Raw genomic sequence first — 16,596 nt, 5'->3', positions numbered from 1 at the left:
AGTCAATGATGGTACCCTATAACCTCAACCCGATTTAAAAAAAAACTGCAGAGAATTCTTGGAGTGAAGAACAAGGGTTGATATTTTTTTTTCTTATTTTTTGCCATTATTTTTCAAATAATCTATAACTCAGTTTAACTTTTTCATCAATGTGAAAATCATGCATACTCATCCTAGCAATTAAGGATTTAGATCTCTGAGTTTAGGCATTTCATGGTGGGGGGGGAGGGTATTAGGTCCATTTATTTAAAATCTAAGCTGAAAAACAAATTAAAAAGTCTTTGTCCAATCTGGAGATTTTAATATATTTATTTGAAAACCAAGTTCTGTGAAAGAGCACACTAAATAGTCATATATCTTCTCTTCACCAAAGACTTGGAGACAAGGTTCTTCGGGTCAGCGCAGAGGCAATGGTACATGCAGTGAGGAGCAGGTCTCAGCATGGATTTCTTCACAAGCATCTCCAATATGGGCCTGGACAATCTTCCTCAGACAACGAGATCCTAAAGAAGGGCATAAGGGGAAAAGCTAGGGTTATTCTTTGTTTAAAAGAAAAATTTTATTTTTTTACCACTAGCTGTCGAAGTCTAAAACTAGCCCCTAACCCTGCCAATGTGGTCCTAATATGCCAGTTTTCGCTAAGATAGACTCCAGTTTTTACACTATTAGACTGAATATCTTATCCTTTGGAAAATATTAAGAATCCAGTTTCTGGGGCGGCTGGCTGGCTCAGTTGGTAGAGCATGTGACTCAATCTCAGGACTGTGAGTTTCAGTCCCCATTGGGTTTAGAGTTTACTTAAAAAAATCCAATTTCTCACTAAAAACTTCTATACCATCTTGTAGTTAATTGCCTTGAAAGACTTAATCGGGGGTTTTCAGTAAGGTGTGGTGAAAGGCTTGAGGGGGCTAAGGTGAGTCTGTTCAGTTCCACACAGAGACTGGGTGCTTATGGTTATCAATACCGCCATGTGCTGGTGGGATAAAGCAGAGGAAACCATCAAAGGCCCAAAGATAATTTTCAAAGCAATTTTACAGACAGGAAGTTATTGTAAATCTCTCTCTCATGAAAGTTCCGAACACTTTTGGGGGCTTGAATATATTTTCCTACTAATGGCAGGGTTTCTGCCTTAATATTTATCTGAGATTTCTGTAAAAGCTTTCATTAATTGCTAGTTTGTGAGTAACACTCATGGTGCTAGATTTACAGCTTGGCATTTACATGTACTTTTGTCATAATGTCATAAATGATACTATTCTTATTTTCTTTAAAGAATAGAAAAAAAGTAAATTCTTATTTGTCTAACAATGTATTGTACTAGGGTGGAATGAGAAAACCTTGATTATATAGTTTATATGCATCTTTAAATATATGATGACTACTCAAAAAATGGGGGTTCGTGACATTAGATTATTCCAATTTTTTGCATCTAAAAGACCTACTTCAACACTGTTAGAACACTGGCATAATAATCTTTTTCAACTGGACAAAGCTTTGTGGTATATAGTCTAAACTGACTTCAAAGTACCTTTAAGCACTGTGTCTTACACACATTAGATGTTCGATAGCTTCAGTGAGTAAATGAATATTAAGGCTCTTAGTGCCAAAAGTATCACCAAAGGAAAGGGAAAGAGAGAGAGAAACAAATCAGTGATCTATGAACCAGTGCTGGCCGTAAACTGTAACTGATCTGTAATAAGGGGCTCACATCAAGTGTAAATCAACTTTATCATGATCAAACTGTCAGTTCAGTTGACTTTTTTTGGGGTGAGGGGGTAAGCAAGGCTTTTTTAATGAAAGAAGTACTGAGCAGATTGACATTCTGAAGCAAGCTCCCAACGTCGTAATGGACTTATGAGAACAGTTATTAGCCACTCTGAATAGCACTGGTCAAACACTAGAGGGTAGAGAGTCAAAGGAGGGGGAATTTTAAAACCATGTAGGTAAACAGGGATTAAGCACAAAAGGAATGGAAAAAGTGACACGATGTCTCTGCTGAAAATATTTAAGATGTATTGAGAAACAGATTTCCCTCGATATACAATTTTATTCCACACATGCCTCTGGTCCTTAATCATCGATATACTCAAATGGTTCTGGAGGTTCTGGCTCTTGTTCTTCTTCCTCGATTTTTGGGCCATGGGCTGCCACAGGTTCTACCAGTTCTTCAATGTCCTCACTGGTATCCTTCAGGATGATGATGCCTCCAATGGACAGCTGTAAACACAGAGCAAGGAATGGAGAAGCATAAATTCCACTCATATTTTCAGACTGTTCCAGAGTCTAGAATGCGTATTTGTTAAATGGCACCTTATGACTACTTGGATGATTTGGAAGTAAAGAACTGGAAGAGAACTACACTTCACCAGGCAAGAGCCAGGAAACCCGGGCATGAGTGCCCGTGTGACACTACACCCGTGACACACTGTTCAACTGCAAGAAGTGGCTAATAAGATCTTCCTCTAACATTCCCACAGTTAGTCTGAGGACTAAACGAGGAAAGCAACAATCAATGCCCATTACAAAGGATACAGAAATCTTTAATCTATCGGGATTAACCCACGGCAGAACATGTGGCACTGTTCTATTTAGATGATGAGTCCCAACTGAAGAGCAGTATTCCCAGCACTGCCTCGGTCTCACTGTAGAGAAAGTTTACTGTCCAAATACGGCATTCTGATGCCTTGCTACTCAACACGTGGTCCTGGACCAGTAGCATCATTATCACCTGGGAGTTTGTTAGAAATGCAGAAGACATAGCCCGACCTAGATCACAGAATCTGCATTTTAACAAGATCCATGGGTGATACATATGCATAGTAAAGCTTGCGAAGCACATTACTCTAACAGATACTTTATGACATGTGAGAAAACCATCATTTTGGACACAAAAGACAATCTACAAATGAAAAGCCAATTTCTCTCCAGTGATGTCAGAATGACAGAGTGAACAACATAAACATGACAGATACACTGAATGTTTTTCACTTTAGTCTACAAATCCTTGCAATAGAAGAGGACGTAGTAGATGGGAAACAAAAAAGAACTAGAGTGTAGAAGCAATTTTATTAGCTCTCTCCCAAACATATCAGCAGAAGTAAATTCACACACCAAACTATTCACCCATCTCTGTGTGCTAATCTTATTCTATTTGCTTGCCTGTGTCAAAGGAAATGGAAAGCTGCTCTTTGTAATTAAATCAGTCAACAGTGGCAGGGCACATCTGGAAAAACATTATTATTACCAAAGCAAATTACTGGGAAGGAAAAGAAGCACAAGCACATTAGTCAGATGATTCACATATATACAAATAGCTCTGCAGTTCAACCTAATCTGATTTTTACTCATTGGAACTCTGCCCTGCCATGCTATAACACTGGTGTGCCTTCATGAATTTCTGCACTATTTCCCTTCTCTCGGCACACATATTCATGCACGTTATTTTCTAACTCTTTTCCTTAGAAAGTCTGCTTTCCTCGAAGAGAGCCATTTTATGAATGGACCCTGGCCTTACTACCAATATGCACCCAAGAATAATCATAGTACAAAGCCACTGTCCTAATCCTCCATAGTCTAGAAGTTTACCTGAGCCTTCTAAAAGACCAAATGAAGATAAATCATCTACCAAACAAGAAAATTCTTAGGTTCAGAAAAACGACCCCCTAAATTTGGGAAACAGATGGCTCCAGGTTATAACCGTACTATTTCATGCTCAACTGGAATGAGATACTCCAACTCAAATCCTGCAATATAAACAACATAAGGAAAGAGCCTTAGAGCAATGTGGTTTAGGTTTATTTTATTTTTTTAAAAGATTTTATTTATTTATTCAACAGAGATAGAGACAGCCAGCGAGAGAGGGAACACAAGCAGGGGGAGTGGGAGAGGAAGAAGCAGGCTCATAGCGGAGGAGCCTGATGTGGGGCTCGATTCTGTAACGCCAGGATCACGCCCTGAGCCGAAGGCAGACGCTTAACCGCTGTGCCACCCAGGCACCCCGGTTTATTTTATTTTTTAAAAGTAATTTCTACACCCAGTGTGGGGCTTGAACCTACATCCCCGAGATCAAGAGTTGCATGACCTACTGACTGAGTCAGCCAGGTGCTCATGACCTTTTTACTACTGTAAAATGTTCTTTGTCTCCAGCAACAGTTTTTCTTTTTTTTCTTTTTCTTTCTTTATATTTTTTAAAGATTTTATTTATTTATTTGATGGAAAGATAGCGTGCACAAGCAGGGGGAGCTGCAGGCAGAGGGAGAGCTGAGCAGGGAGTCCAATGCAGGACTCGATTCCAGGACCCCGGGATTGTGACCTGAGCTGAGGGCAGACACTTAAATGACTGAGCCACCCAGCTGCCCCAACAATTTTTCTTTTAAAGTATATTTTGTCTGATGTTAGTACAGCTGCTCCAGCTCTCTTTTAGTTACTTGTTTGCATGGGATATCTTCCCATCCATTCGCTTTTAATCTGCTTCAGTCTTTGGATCTAAAGTGTATGTTTTAAGATTTTATTTTTTAAGTAATCTCTACACCCAAAGGTGGGGCTCAAACTTACAACCCTGAGATGAGGAGCTGCCTGCTCTGTTAAGCCAGCCAGGTGTCCCAGGTGTCCCATAAAGCATGTCTCTGGTAGAGCATATAGTTGGTTCATTTTTTTTTTTTTTTGAGCCATTTTAACTGGTGTGGTTAGTCCGTTTATATCTCATGTGATTAGGGGTCCCTGGCTGGCTCAGTTGGTAGAGCATGAGACTCTTGATCTTGGGGTCATGAGTTCTAGGCCCATGTTGGGCCTAGAGCTTATCTTAAAAAAAAGACATCTAATGTGATTACTAAGATTTGCTTCTGCCATTTTGCTGGTTTTTTTTTGTATGGCTTATATATCTTTGTTCCTTAATTCTTCTACTGCTGGCTTCTTTGGTATTAAATAGATATTTTCTAGTGTACTAAATTTGATTTTCTTTAGTTTCTTTTAGTCTTTTAATTTTCTTTTAGTTTCTTTTAGGCTACTTTAAGAGTTATTTCGTCTGGTGGTCGCCTTCAGGGTTGCAATTAACATCTTAATCTCACTGAAAAATAGTAACTTAATTCAATAGTATACAAAAACTACACTTCAATATACCGGTATTTCCCTACTGCTTTGTGTTATGTACTGAATGTCTGCCATTCATACGTTGAAATCCTAACCCCCAAAGTGATAGTATCAGGATGTGGGCCTTTAGGAAGCAATTAGGTCACCAGGGTGCAGACCTCATTAATAATGAAATCAGTGCCATTATAAGGAGAAACAGGAAGAGAGCTAGTTTCCTCTCTCTCTGCCATATGAACATACAGTGAGAAGAGGGCTATTTGTAAAGTAGGATGAGGGCCTTTACTAAGAACCTAATCATGCTGGTACCCTAATCTTGGACTTCTAGCCCCTAGAACTGTGAGAAATGTTTGTTGTTTAAATCATTCAGTTTTAAATGGTAGGTGGCAATCTGCTAGAGCAGACAGAAACGTGACATATTTAATGCACATTTTAACTTTACGCTTTTTTTTTTTAAAGATTTTATTTATTTATTAGAGAGAGAGACAGCCGGCGAGAGAGGGAACACAGGCAGGGGGAGTGGGAGAGGAAGAAGCAGGCTCCCAGTGGAGGAGCCTGACATGGGGCTCGATCCCAGAACTCCAGGATCACGCCCTGAGCCGAAGGCAGATGCTTAATGACTGAGCCACCCAGGCGCCCCTAACTTTACACTTTCATACAGTGTGTGCACATCAACTTATGATTGCTTTATACACTTGTCTTTTAAACCAGATAGAAGAGTTACAAACAAAAATACATTTATACTATCCTTCATATAGCTTTACCTATGTAGTTACATTTATCAGTACTCTCTATTTTTTCATGTGGATTCAAATTATTGTCTAGTATCCTTTCATTTCAACCTGAAGCATTCACTTTAGTATTTCTTGTATGGCAGGTTAGCTAGCAACAAATTCTCTTAGTTTTTATCTGGGGATGCCTCAATTTCACCTTCATTTTTAAAGGATAGTTTTGCTGGATAAAGAATTTCTGGTTGAGTCTCGTCTTTCAGCACTACAAACATGCCATCCTACTGCCTTCTGGCTTCCATCGTTTCTGGCCACAAATCAGCTGTTAATCCTATTTAGGATCCCAGCACATGATGAGCTGCTCTTCTCAAGAGTCCCTGTTTTTCAACAATTTAATCACGACAAGCCTACGAGTGGATCTCTTTGAATTTATCATACTTGGATCCACTGAACATTTTGGATGTGTAGATTAATATTATTCATAAGATCTGGGAAGTTTTCAGCCATTATTTCTTCAAATATTCTTTTACACTTTTCTCTTTTTTGGGATTCCCATGATCCCATTTTATGTAGCGTGGTATGCCTGATATTGTTCCATAGGTCTCTGAGGCTCTGTTCATTTCTTCTCACCCTTTTTTTTAGGTTGCTTCTCAACCAACCAATCTTCAAGGTTGCTCAAGTCTGCTCAAATCAGCTGTTGAGCTCCTTTAACAATTTTCTTTCAGTTACTGTATTTTATAACTCCACAATTTCTACTTGATTATTTTTATGATTTTTTATCTCTTTACTGATACTATTTGTTGAGACATCATTCTCATACTTTCCTTTAGTTCTTTAGACACTGTTCCTTTAGGCCTTTGAACATATTTTCAATAGGTGATTTAGCCTGCCTGTGATGTCGAGGTTTTTATTTCTTTGTGTGTCTTGTCATTTTCTGTTGAAACTGGACGTTAAAATAATATAGTGTGGCAACTCTGAAAATCAGATTCTCTCCCTTCCCCAGGGTTTGCTGTTGCTGTTGGTTTGTTTTGCAACTTTTCTGAACTTCTTGTATAAAGTCAATATTTTCTGCTGTATGTGACCACTGAAGTCTCTACTCAACTGAGTGGTCACCTATGACTGGACAGGGATTTCCTTGAACACCTGGAACCAAAAGGTCTCCCAGTCTTTGCTGAGGGGCTGTGTGTGTATCAGCGCAGCATACCTCCAACAGTCAGCCAGGCAGCTGGCAACTCTTCCTTAGCCTTCACTTCTTTGAGCACAAAGGCAGTCTTTTGACTCATAGATGGGCAACTACTGCAGCATTGTCTTATTCTGAGCAAAGCTTAACATTTAATTTCCAACCAAAACACACCAGGCTCATATGGCCTCATGACATGGAGCATACTTTGCTGTCCTTAATTCTTTATAATTGTCAAAAACGCCGGTATCTTATATGGTTAAAGTATTCACTAGTTGCACACTAATATATCCATTTGTGATATATCCCACTTCAACTGTCAACAGCAGTTTCTAGATGCTGTTAGAATACATTCTCTGTATTAGATGAACTAGGCTGCAGAGTAGATAGTGACTGCATTTAAAGTGTCCGTTGGTAGTTCTATCAATTCATTCTGAGAACACTACAAACCAAGTAGTATTAGGTCCTAGTAATAACACAGAGTGGGAAAAGATCTTCAAGCTATTCCTGCCTCCTGGCCTGATTGTCTTGCTACCTACAGATGTCTCGTGACTTATAACCACCACCAAGTAATATTTATTGAGGATTTCCCATGTGCCAGCCATTGTTTTAGGTATTTTACACATAATGACCTATTTAATCTTTACAACATTCCTAGGAGGTGGATAGTACAATATTCCTCATTTAACAGATGAGGAAATTGAAACATGAAAAGATCAAATGACTTGTCTCAGTTATACAGCTAAGAAATGGCCGAGCTGGAATATAAACTTAGTTCCACGAATTCTAACTCTTTTACTAAATATAGCCATCTTCCATTCCTGTCCTTGTCCCCTCTAGCTGATAATCTAGTCAGGTAAGATCCTGGCTCACAAGCGTAGGTAAGAGATGCCTTCCACTCACCACCATCAGGGACCACTTTCAGGTTGATGAGAATGAGTTTACATTTTTTAGAAATCTCATTTATGACATTTTAGGCAGGCCCAAGATCTGGATGTATTAAACGTGTCTACTAATGGCTTTCTAGCTTTCTGGTTTCAAGAACATAGAAAAAAAAAAAGACATTATCATGCTCAAATTACTGATTAGCATTTGTTTCTAACCTGAAACATTCTTCCTTGGAATAAATTAAATGGCAGGAAGATCCCTTTCAAATTGGAAAATTCAATGCTTATCTAAGTACCTGTGTATTAACTTACCCTGTTCACTCTTTGCCACATTCCTGAGTTGGGTATAATTCTTATTTTATAGTAGAGGAAACTGAGGAAGAGAAAGGTTTAGTACTAGACCTAAGGTTACAAAGGCTGTAAATGGTAGAATCAGGATTCAAACTCAGGATGTCTGGTCCCAGAGTCTATGCTCCATGTGTTAGGAACTTCTATAGTGTAAGTTTCTGGTAGAGGAAGAATGTTTGTACGGTTACACAAAGGAAAAAAAAACTCTCCCAAAATCTATATGAAATGGGAGGGAACGTTCTCTCTTTTGCTAAGCGATTTGTACTGAGAGCTTTCTCCAATGCTTGGGAGATTTACCCTCCTCTGTCAATATACCACTGTCCCATGAATTAATATCCCACTGGTATATCACTAAGGGCCATCAATAACTTACTGGTTTGAAAGGCTGGTATCTACAGGTCTCTGGCATGGTCAGGACCTTAAGCTGGGCAGGCATAACTCGGGCTGGGTTATCCAATAACTGGAAGTTTGGCTCAGGTTCTTTTTTCTTCTCTTTTTCTTCCTTTTTTTCTGCTTCATCCTGGAAAATATTAAAAAATAGTCCAACAAAGTTTCACTTCTCTTTCATATCACTGAATAATGTTTGATAAGTTTCCTGAGCAACTTTTAGGTACAAAAGGTAGTTAGGATTAGATATAATGAAAGTACAACCAAAGTCATACTAGCCTCAAAGGATGAAGAGATTAACTGCTGAGGGGTAAGTATGCTACGTAACTTGGATATAAAGGATGAGGTTTTTCTACCAGGAGAGACCAGAAAAAGAGGATCTATTTAAACAAATGATATTCTCCTTGCTTGAAAGGGCCTTTATTCCCTCCCTCCATCATCTCATTGTCTGAAAATTCTACACTGCCCTTCAAAACCCACTTTAGTTGCCATTTTCTCTAAGAACTCAAGTATCTTTCTCCAAGAACTCAAGTTTCAAGCCTCTGCTTGGAACAGGATAATTATTTAAGGGAAGCCAAGAGCAAGGTAGGGTAATGTTCACTTAAGGAAGAATCTGGACCATGACAGAGATATATATATCAACCCACATGACCACCAAATTATACCTACCACTTCCATTTTCTCCTCCTCTTTTTTCTCCTTTTCTTTTTCCTTCTTTTTAGCCTTGGCGGTAATAGATAACACAGCAGTGGAAACCTAGAGGAGGTGAACAGGGTAAGTCATAATCCCTTACCTACATACAAAGCCCAAAGAGAACTCGGTTCTACAGTACTACTTTGTTTCCCGGCAGTATCATAAAAAATAAAATCATTAGGGAATAAATGGGAAAAGCAAGCAGCATGTTTATTCACATTATTTACTACTATGGTCCTCAGGTGACTCTTTAGCTCCTGGAGGCTTGTGTCCAATATAACTCTTTTTTTTTTTTTTTTTTTTAATCTGTAGCCTACCTTAGATGTAGATTTGCTATCATGAGATTCTGAGATATTTGGGTGCTGCACCCTTTTTTACTTTAAAGGGAAAGCACGAGAAAACATAAAAATTTCCTCCAAACTTGGTCATAAAGATATTCTTACTGAATTAGATGTCCTACAATTGTAATACACAGTGGGTGAGTGGTTAGCCTAGAATTACCCTTCCTGATGGGTCTCACTGAAATTGAAGGTGGAAAAGACTTTGAAAGGCTGGTAGTATTAGTATAAAGCTGATTCTGTTTCTCATCCAAAAGCTGGGGGTTTGAAACAGAGCTGATGAAATGAGACAAGATGTTGTTGTCGAGGGATAATCATTACCCACCACCCCCAAATTTAGTCAATTATATAAATATCCCCACTTACACACAAAGTTTATAGCAAATAACCAACAACTGGCTAATATGGAACACCACCTTGAGAGGAAAAAAAGCATTTTCCTAAATATAAGGTATCAGAAAGGATAATTTTACTTAGAAAATGTCAGGGGCAAGTGCAGCTCTCTAATTCACTATAGTTTGATTTAACACACATCAGTGAATGCTCTCATACACTGCTGATAGAGGAATATAAGTTGGTTATATCCATTTTGAAAGGAAGTTAATACCTATGAAAATAAATAATATACATTACTTTTAATCAATCATATCTAATATCCTAACCTACAGATATGCTTGTACAAGTTCACAAATATACGTGTATGAAGACTCTTACTCTAGTCTCATTTGTAATAGTGATTAATTAGAAATCACCTTAAAATGTCCATCTGATGAGGAACTGAGAAGACAAATAATGGTATATACACGTTAAGGGACTGCTCTGCAGCAAAAAATGAGATCCACATACATTGAAATTCTTAAAGATTATTATTTTTTGTTTTATTTTAAGTAGGCTCCATGCCCAATGTGGGGCTTGAACTCATGACCCTGAGATCAAGAGTTGCATACTCTACTGACTGAATCAGGCAGATGCCCCTTAAAGATTAATTAACTTAAAGTAAAAACAATAAGGTGCAGAACAGTATGTCAAAAATAATTCTATCTTGGTGTGAAAAGTATGGATATGTGTGGAGAAAACATTTGGAGGGATTCAAATTATGATTCCTGCAACATGGGACTTGGATGACCAGGAGAGAAAAAGGGCTTTTACTTCACATTCTTGTGCAATGTTAGATTTTACCATAAGAAGTAACACTTTGAAAATATCTAATTTAAAACATAAAAATATTTAAAATAAAACCCAAGTAAAGCACCAAGTAGCTTCTATATATAAGTATAAATACTGCTCAATGGAACAAAGAACCTACCTTTTCCTTTTCTTTTTCTTTTGGTACTTCCAGAGGGGCAGGATATGCAAATGTGGATGGTTTACAGTTTGACTTATACTGAACTTTCGGCATCTGAAGAAATACAAGAATTTCCCCCCTTACGTTAAAATAACCCAAATCAATTTAAGAATTTTAGGCTCTTAGCAAACATACAATACAAAGTCAAAAGTTTCAATCCAGGCTAAATGTTCTCTTACAGTACTCCCTTATAGGTATCTGTCTTCTTACACTGAATTTGTTTTGAAGTGCTTTACGAACTACCTGCAGTTCTCTATACTTTCTTGAAGCTCTATGCCTGTTCGCAGGCACCCCTTGATCTCATCTTTACTGCCGCGCACCCTGCTTCAGTGGGTTAAGTCCCACTCATGGTGTGAGCACCAGGTCAACTGTTACCTCCTTTGTAAAGTGTTGATTATCTAACCTGCATACCTAACTTCCATGTACCTTCCTCATACCACTCCAACAACCTATACAAGTCTGTACAGTTTCTAAACCACATAATCCCTCCTTACAAGAGTCTAACATGAGCCTAATGAAAAGTCAGCTTCACGTTACTTATTGACTAGGTGTTAAATTCACTGGTCTGAATTTTTCTCTATTTCCCCAATTTACACTGATAGAGAATGGTAATAGGCATCACATTCACTAGGATAAGGAATCTTGTCTTTTTCATTCCACTTTTCTTGTAAAGAATGGAAATAGAGATCAGAAAATTGTGTGTTAGAGGAAAAAGTCCCTATAGATTATACAGGATGTTTAACTACAGTGTTTTAAAGGACAGAAATTGGGAAACCTAAAGATTATATTTTGAAAGATAAAACTGCTCAATATTTATAAATGTGAGTAGTTTTATACTGAAACAAAGGATAAAAGGCTGTATAGCTATACTGGAAAAAAAGTCAACTGGATGAAATACTCAATCTTTATCAGCCATTTTCTGGCCCCCAATTTTTCCACTTTGAAAATTTAATAGAGCATTTTAACAGAAGTGATGACCAGATACAAGAGTTATTTTAAGGTCAAAGGCCTCTGAGAAGATAGAAAGACAGGTGAGTCATTAGGCCACAGCACTGAGAAAGACCTAAGCACAAACCCCATTAAAAAAAAAAGGATGGTGTGATGGCAGGGGATATAGCACCTTCAGTCCTTGAGTCACGTGACCGGTTTCTGTAAGATTCCTTGGCTCCTCAACGTTGGCCTCGTTTCTGACATTACCAGAGAGATGTCCTCCCATTTTGCTTTTCCCTTAATCCTTTCTTCCATCAAATACTCTAGCATCACACAACTCTTGACACATGGCCCTGTCTTAAACCTTCACTCCTTATTAAGATTTAGTTCAGGTCACCTTTCTTCCTTGCCCAGATTATTGCAATAGCATTCACTGTAACGGATTTCCACTGATACCAGAATGATGTTTCTAGAATGTAAAGCTCATCATGTCATTTATCTGCATAAAATCCTTCAACAGCTCCCAAAGAACTTCAGTACTGAACAAAATTGAGGAGTGATTTATAAAGCCTTTTCATATTTTTGTATTTGCCCCCTCCCTTACCATTCCTTCTCAACTGATTCATCCAAGGTTACACAGTTAGTAAGGAGATCTAATTTTCAAAACTTCCACTGATACACTCCACTCAACAAGGTGATGACTCAATTTAAAGGGGAAATACAATATTGGTGAGATGCCAACTCATCTTTAAAATTTCATGAAAATTCTTGTGAGTGGGTGGTTAGGATACAGTGAAGAAGATACACTATAAAACTGAGGTCTCACAAACATACCTTTAAGTCCTTGTTAAGGCCAATGACACAGGTAGGGGTATAAGCCAATGACAGGAAGTGTGAAAGAGGAAACCAGAACCAGAACTGGGTAAAGACAAGGACGCCAACTACGGAAGGCATATGGGTGTGCCCAGTCCTGGACTGCAAGGAGATTGTGACATTATGACCACCTGCAGAAAAAGAGAGAAACCATGAACATGAATTCAGTAGGGTAATAATAAAGACTTCTAAGTACTGCACTAGGGAAGCATTTGGTGATTATTTTAAGAATACAGTTCATAAAATCTAATATAGAATAGCTGGAATTTGTTAGCCAGTGAACTATCTAGGGTCTCCAAAACTGGAAGTGCTGTATTTTAATTGGAATCAGGGTAAACTAGACCTTTTTTCTACATAAGCAGCAATTTTCCAAAAACAAAGCCTAAAGGATAAACTGAATGCTAAATTAAATATTAATCTATATTATACACTGGGGTTTTCAATGTACTAACAAAAAGTAAAATTTCAGTACACATCATATTTGCAAATGATAGCAAAGAGGCAAGAGGTAGATATTGTTTGCTTAGTTTTACTCTTTCTGGTTTAGTTATGTCTGAATGTAGGCAGCTCCGACATTAGCTAGCCTTGCGAACTTGGGGACAAATCACTTTACCTCTAAAAGTCTCTTTTTCCATTGGCAAAATGAAGGTTTGGACTTGAGCACTTAAACTAGAGCTCTACCATTAACAAAAGAAAAACTTTAATCTCCAAGCATTGATTCAACTGAAATTTTTTTGAGGAAGCACAGTATGTGAAACAATGAAATCAAAGCTAATCCTATTTAATCAGAAGTTTGGGCTCTTAAGAGGTTGAATGGCTCACCCACTTCTTGCCACATCCCCTAGACTATCCCTTGATAGAGTGCAGAGAAACACAGTCTGAAAACTAATGAACAAGAACTAAGATCCAAGAATCAGTTAGCTGGATCTTACTGGGCCCTATAAAGGCTGAGATTCTAGGAGGCTATTAGGGGTTGCAAACTTGAAAGACTTTAGGAACCAGTGAGGCAAATGAATGAGAAAATCTGGACTGGAAGCAATGGGGAATTGAAGCAACTGCAAAGTTCATGTTGTATTTAAAAAGGACATGTTACTAAGGGTGTGGGTCCAAGGGTCACTAGGTAATTCTATTTTTAAAAGTAGACTCTAATCTGGATTTTGTCTAAAATTTTGCACATTTTGTTAGGCAGGCAAATATGTTTAAATCCAATTTGGCCCATGGGCTGCTGTGTTGCAGCCTCTGGTCTATATAACAGTGTTAGTGTTGGACCCCAGAACTCTGAGACACTGATCTTTTAGTTTATGTAAGATACCCTAAAAAGGGTGCCTAGGTGGCTCAGTCAGTTAAGTGTCTGCCTTTGGCTCAGGCCGTGATCCCAGGGTCCTGGGATCGAGTTCCGTATTGGGCTCCCTGCTCAGCAGGGTGTCTGCTTCTCCCTCTGTCCCTCCCCTGTGCTTGTGATCTCTCTCAGTCTCTCAAATAAATAAAATCTTAAAAAAAAAAAAAAAAAAAAGATACCCTAAAAAATGGAGCTTGTCTGCGCCTAGTCACCATCCTAATATGAATTCCAATTCTGGATCCCTATTGCTCACATTTCACTTCTTTTAACCTCGGTCTCTCCCAGATGCTGCTACATTAGAGTCAGGAAGGGAGTACTAATTTTACTAAACTAAAAAAGAACTTTAATTTTTTGTAATAATCAAATCATCTAGATTTTATCTGGAAAAAATTCAGGTAACCTTTAATTTGTTTTTTTCCAACAGGGATGAGTTATATGCATTTATTGTCTGCTTGTGCTCTTCCTTACTTTAACCTACACATTCACCAGATGGTTACTACATATTGAGAATTTTGAACAAAATACTGAAAAGAGGTCCCAAGGAGCCTCTAGTCTAGTCAAGAAGACAAATAACTAGATAATTAAACTAGGGTATATAAGCATTATGAGATCAAAACCTGGGCACTACTGAGGACATACAACTAAGCATGACATCTAACCCAGAGTGAAGGCTGGGTAGTGCAGAGGAGAGAGGAAGGCTGCTCAGAGAACATGATACTTATTTTAAGTTTTGAAGCTGAATTCCCTTTATTTCAATGAAACCCATTTTCTTCAGACTTAGAAACTAAACTAGCCTTTTGTTCTAAGAGAACAAAAGTCTGAGATCTAATACAAAACAAGAAAGAGTTTTTCCTGTTGGTAGTGTTTACACAGTTCTGAGATCTAATACAAAACAAGAAAGAGTTTTTCCTGTTGGTAGTGTTTACACAGTTCTGCAAACTTCAATCATAAACCTTAATCTTTGGCTCTTCTTCCTGAAGAGATCAAATCATCGAGTGAATTCTCATAAACTTCAACTTTACTCATTCCTTTGAAGTTGTCCTCTACAGTCCCTCCACTAACACTAACTTCTGACAGCCAGACTGCAGGACTACACATTTTTTCTAATGCAGTTGCAGCACAGTTTGTAGGAGGACAGGATACTGACAAAGTGAAAAGGATTGAGAGAATAATTCTGCCTGTAATAGTGAACACGACAGTACAGAACTTTTATGTACTAAATAACACTAAAATAAGTAAGGCAAAAAACATAATAAATAAAAAGAGAAACATGGAAAGAAGCATCGAAGCTTGACTGGTCCACGACAATTTAAAGAGATACAAAAGGCAGTGAAGGGAGACGGGCTGAAAAGGGAAGGAAGAGAGGGAGAAAGAGGACTTCTCTAGTAAAGATGGTAGAATAAAGCTGAAACAGAGAAGTATCCTTCCCTAATTGTTAACAAATAATATAGCAGAAACCAGCAAAAAACTGTAGTAGTACTGAATGAACAAGTAAAGGGTTGTATGTAAAACTACAAACGTCAAGAACTGGCAGCTATATGGAGTAGTAAAATGTTACTCCTAAATCCTATTTAAAAACCAATTACCCAAAGTAGTCAATCTCAAATGGCTACATACTGTATGATTCCAGCTGTATAATACTCTGGAAAGGGGAAAACTAGGTATAGACACAATAAAAAGATCAATGGTTGCCAGGGGATTGCGGGGAAGGAGGGAGAGATGAAAAGGTGGCACACAGAGGATTTTTAGGGCAGTGAAACTACTGCCTATGATGTAATGGTGGATATGTATTTATGGATTTGTCAAAATCCATAGAAAGTGAACTTGAATGTAACTAAGGACTGATAAAACCCAGCCAATTCAGTGTCAAGTTCTATGAACTACAGGCTCCACATTTTCTCCAGGGATAATTTCCCCCCAGAAAATTTCCCCAATGATTCCTCAAATAATTTCCCCAACTTCTACTATGTCATATAGTTAGAGCAGACAGTTACTTCATCAGATTTAGTTTAGATAGATAAATACATCTGGAAGAGTTAACATTTACCTGCATCCAGTATGCCCTGCGCCAAAATAGCGCCAAACTTGGCCATGACATCATCATGTTTATCATTGATGACTTTGGAATACAGTTGTCTGAATTGATTCACCTGAAGGAACACACAAAAGAATTATAGTTATATCATATTCATTTGTGGTGTCATTTCAGACCAGGGAATAGACTGTTCAAATTATAATGAAACTTGGGGTGCCTGGGTGGCTCAGTTGTTAAGTGTCTGCCTTAGGCTCAGGTCATGATCCCAGGGTCCTGGGATTGAGCCCCGCATTGGGCTCCCTGCCAGCGGGATGCCTGCTTCTCCCTCTCTCAGTTCCCCTACTTGTGTTTCCTCTCTTGCTGTGTCTCTCTCTGTCAAACAAATAAAATCTCTAAAAAAAAAAAAAAAAAATTTTTTATATATATAT

General features: G+C 38.2%; 1 protein-coding gene across 2 annotated transcripts in view; it reads right to left on the bottom strand.

Annotated features, from left to right (window-relative positions):
- Positions 1-289: 289 nt before the first annotated feature.
- Positions 290-16,596, bottom strand: part of PSMD1 (proteasome 26S subunit, non-ATPase 1) — a 90,295-nt gene continuing 73,988 nt past the window's right edge. For both annotated transcript variants that reach the window (XM_011222659.3, XM_002917439.4), the window contains exons 19-25: positions 16,181-16,283; positions 12,756-12,925; positions 10,953-11,045; positions 9,285-9,371; positions 8,602-8,748; positions 2,062-2,217; positions 290-503 (exon numbers count right to left, since the gene is read on the bottom strand). In XM_011222659.3, the coding sequence (XP_011220961.1) occupies positions 2,071-2,217; positions 8,602-8,748; positions 9,285-9,371; positions 10,953-11,045; positions 12,756-12,925; positions 16,181-16,283 (747 nt within the window). In that variant the 3' untranslated portion in view covers positions 290-503; positions 2,062-2,070. The remainder of the gene's footprint in view (positions 504-2,061; positions 2,218-8,601; positions 8,749-9,284; positions 9,372-10,952; positions 11,046-12,755; positions 12,926-16,180; positions 16,284-16,596) is intronic.

The sequence above is a fragment of the Ailuropoda melanoleuca genome, chromosome 2 (assembly GCF_002007445.2).
Source record: "Ailuropoda melanoleuca isolate Jingjing chromosome 2, ASM200744v2, whole genome shotgun sequence".
NCBI lineage: Eukaryota > Metazoa > Chordata > Mammalia > Carnivora > Ursidae > Ailuropoda > Ailuropoda melanoleuca.
The sequence above is the reverse complement of the archived record's forward strand: the minus strand, read 5'-3'. Positions and strand labels throughout refer to the sequence as shown.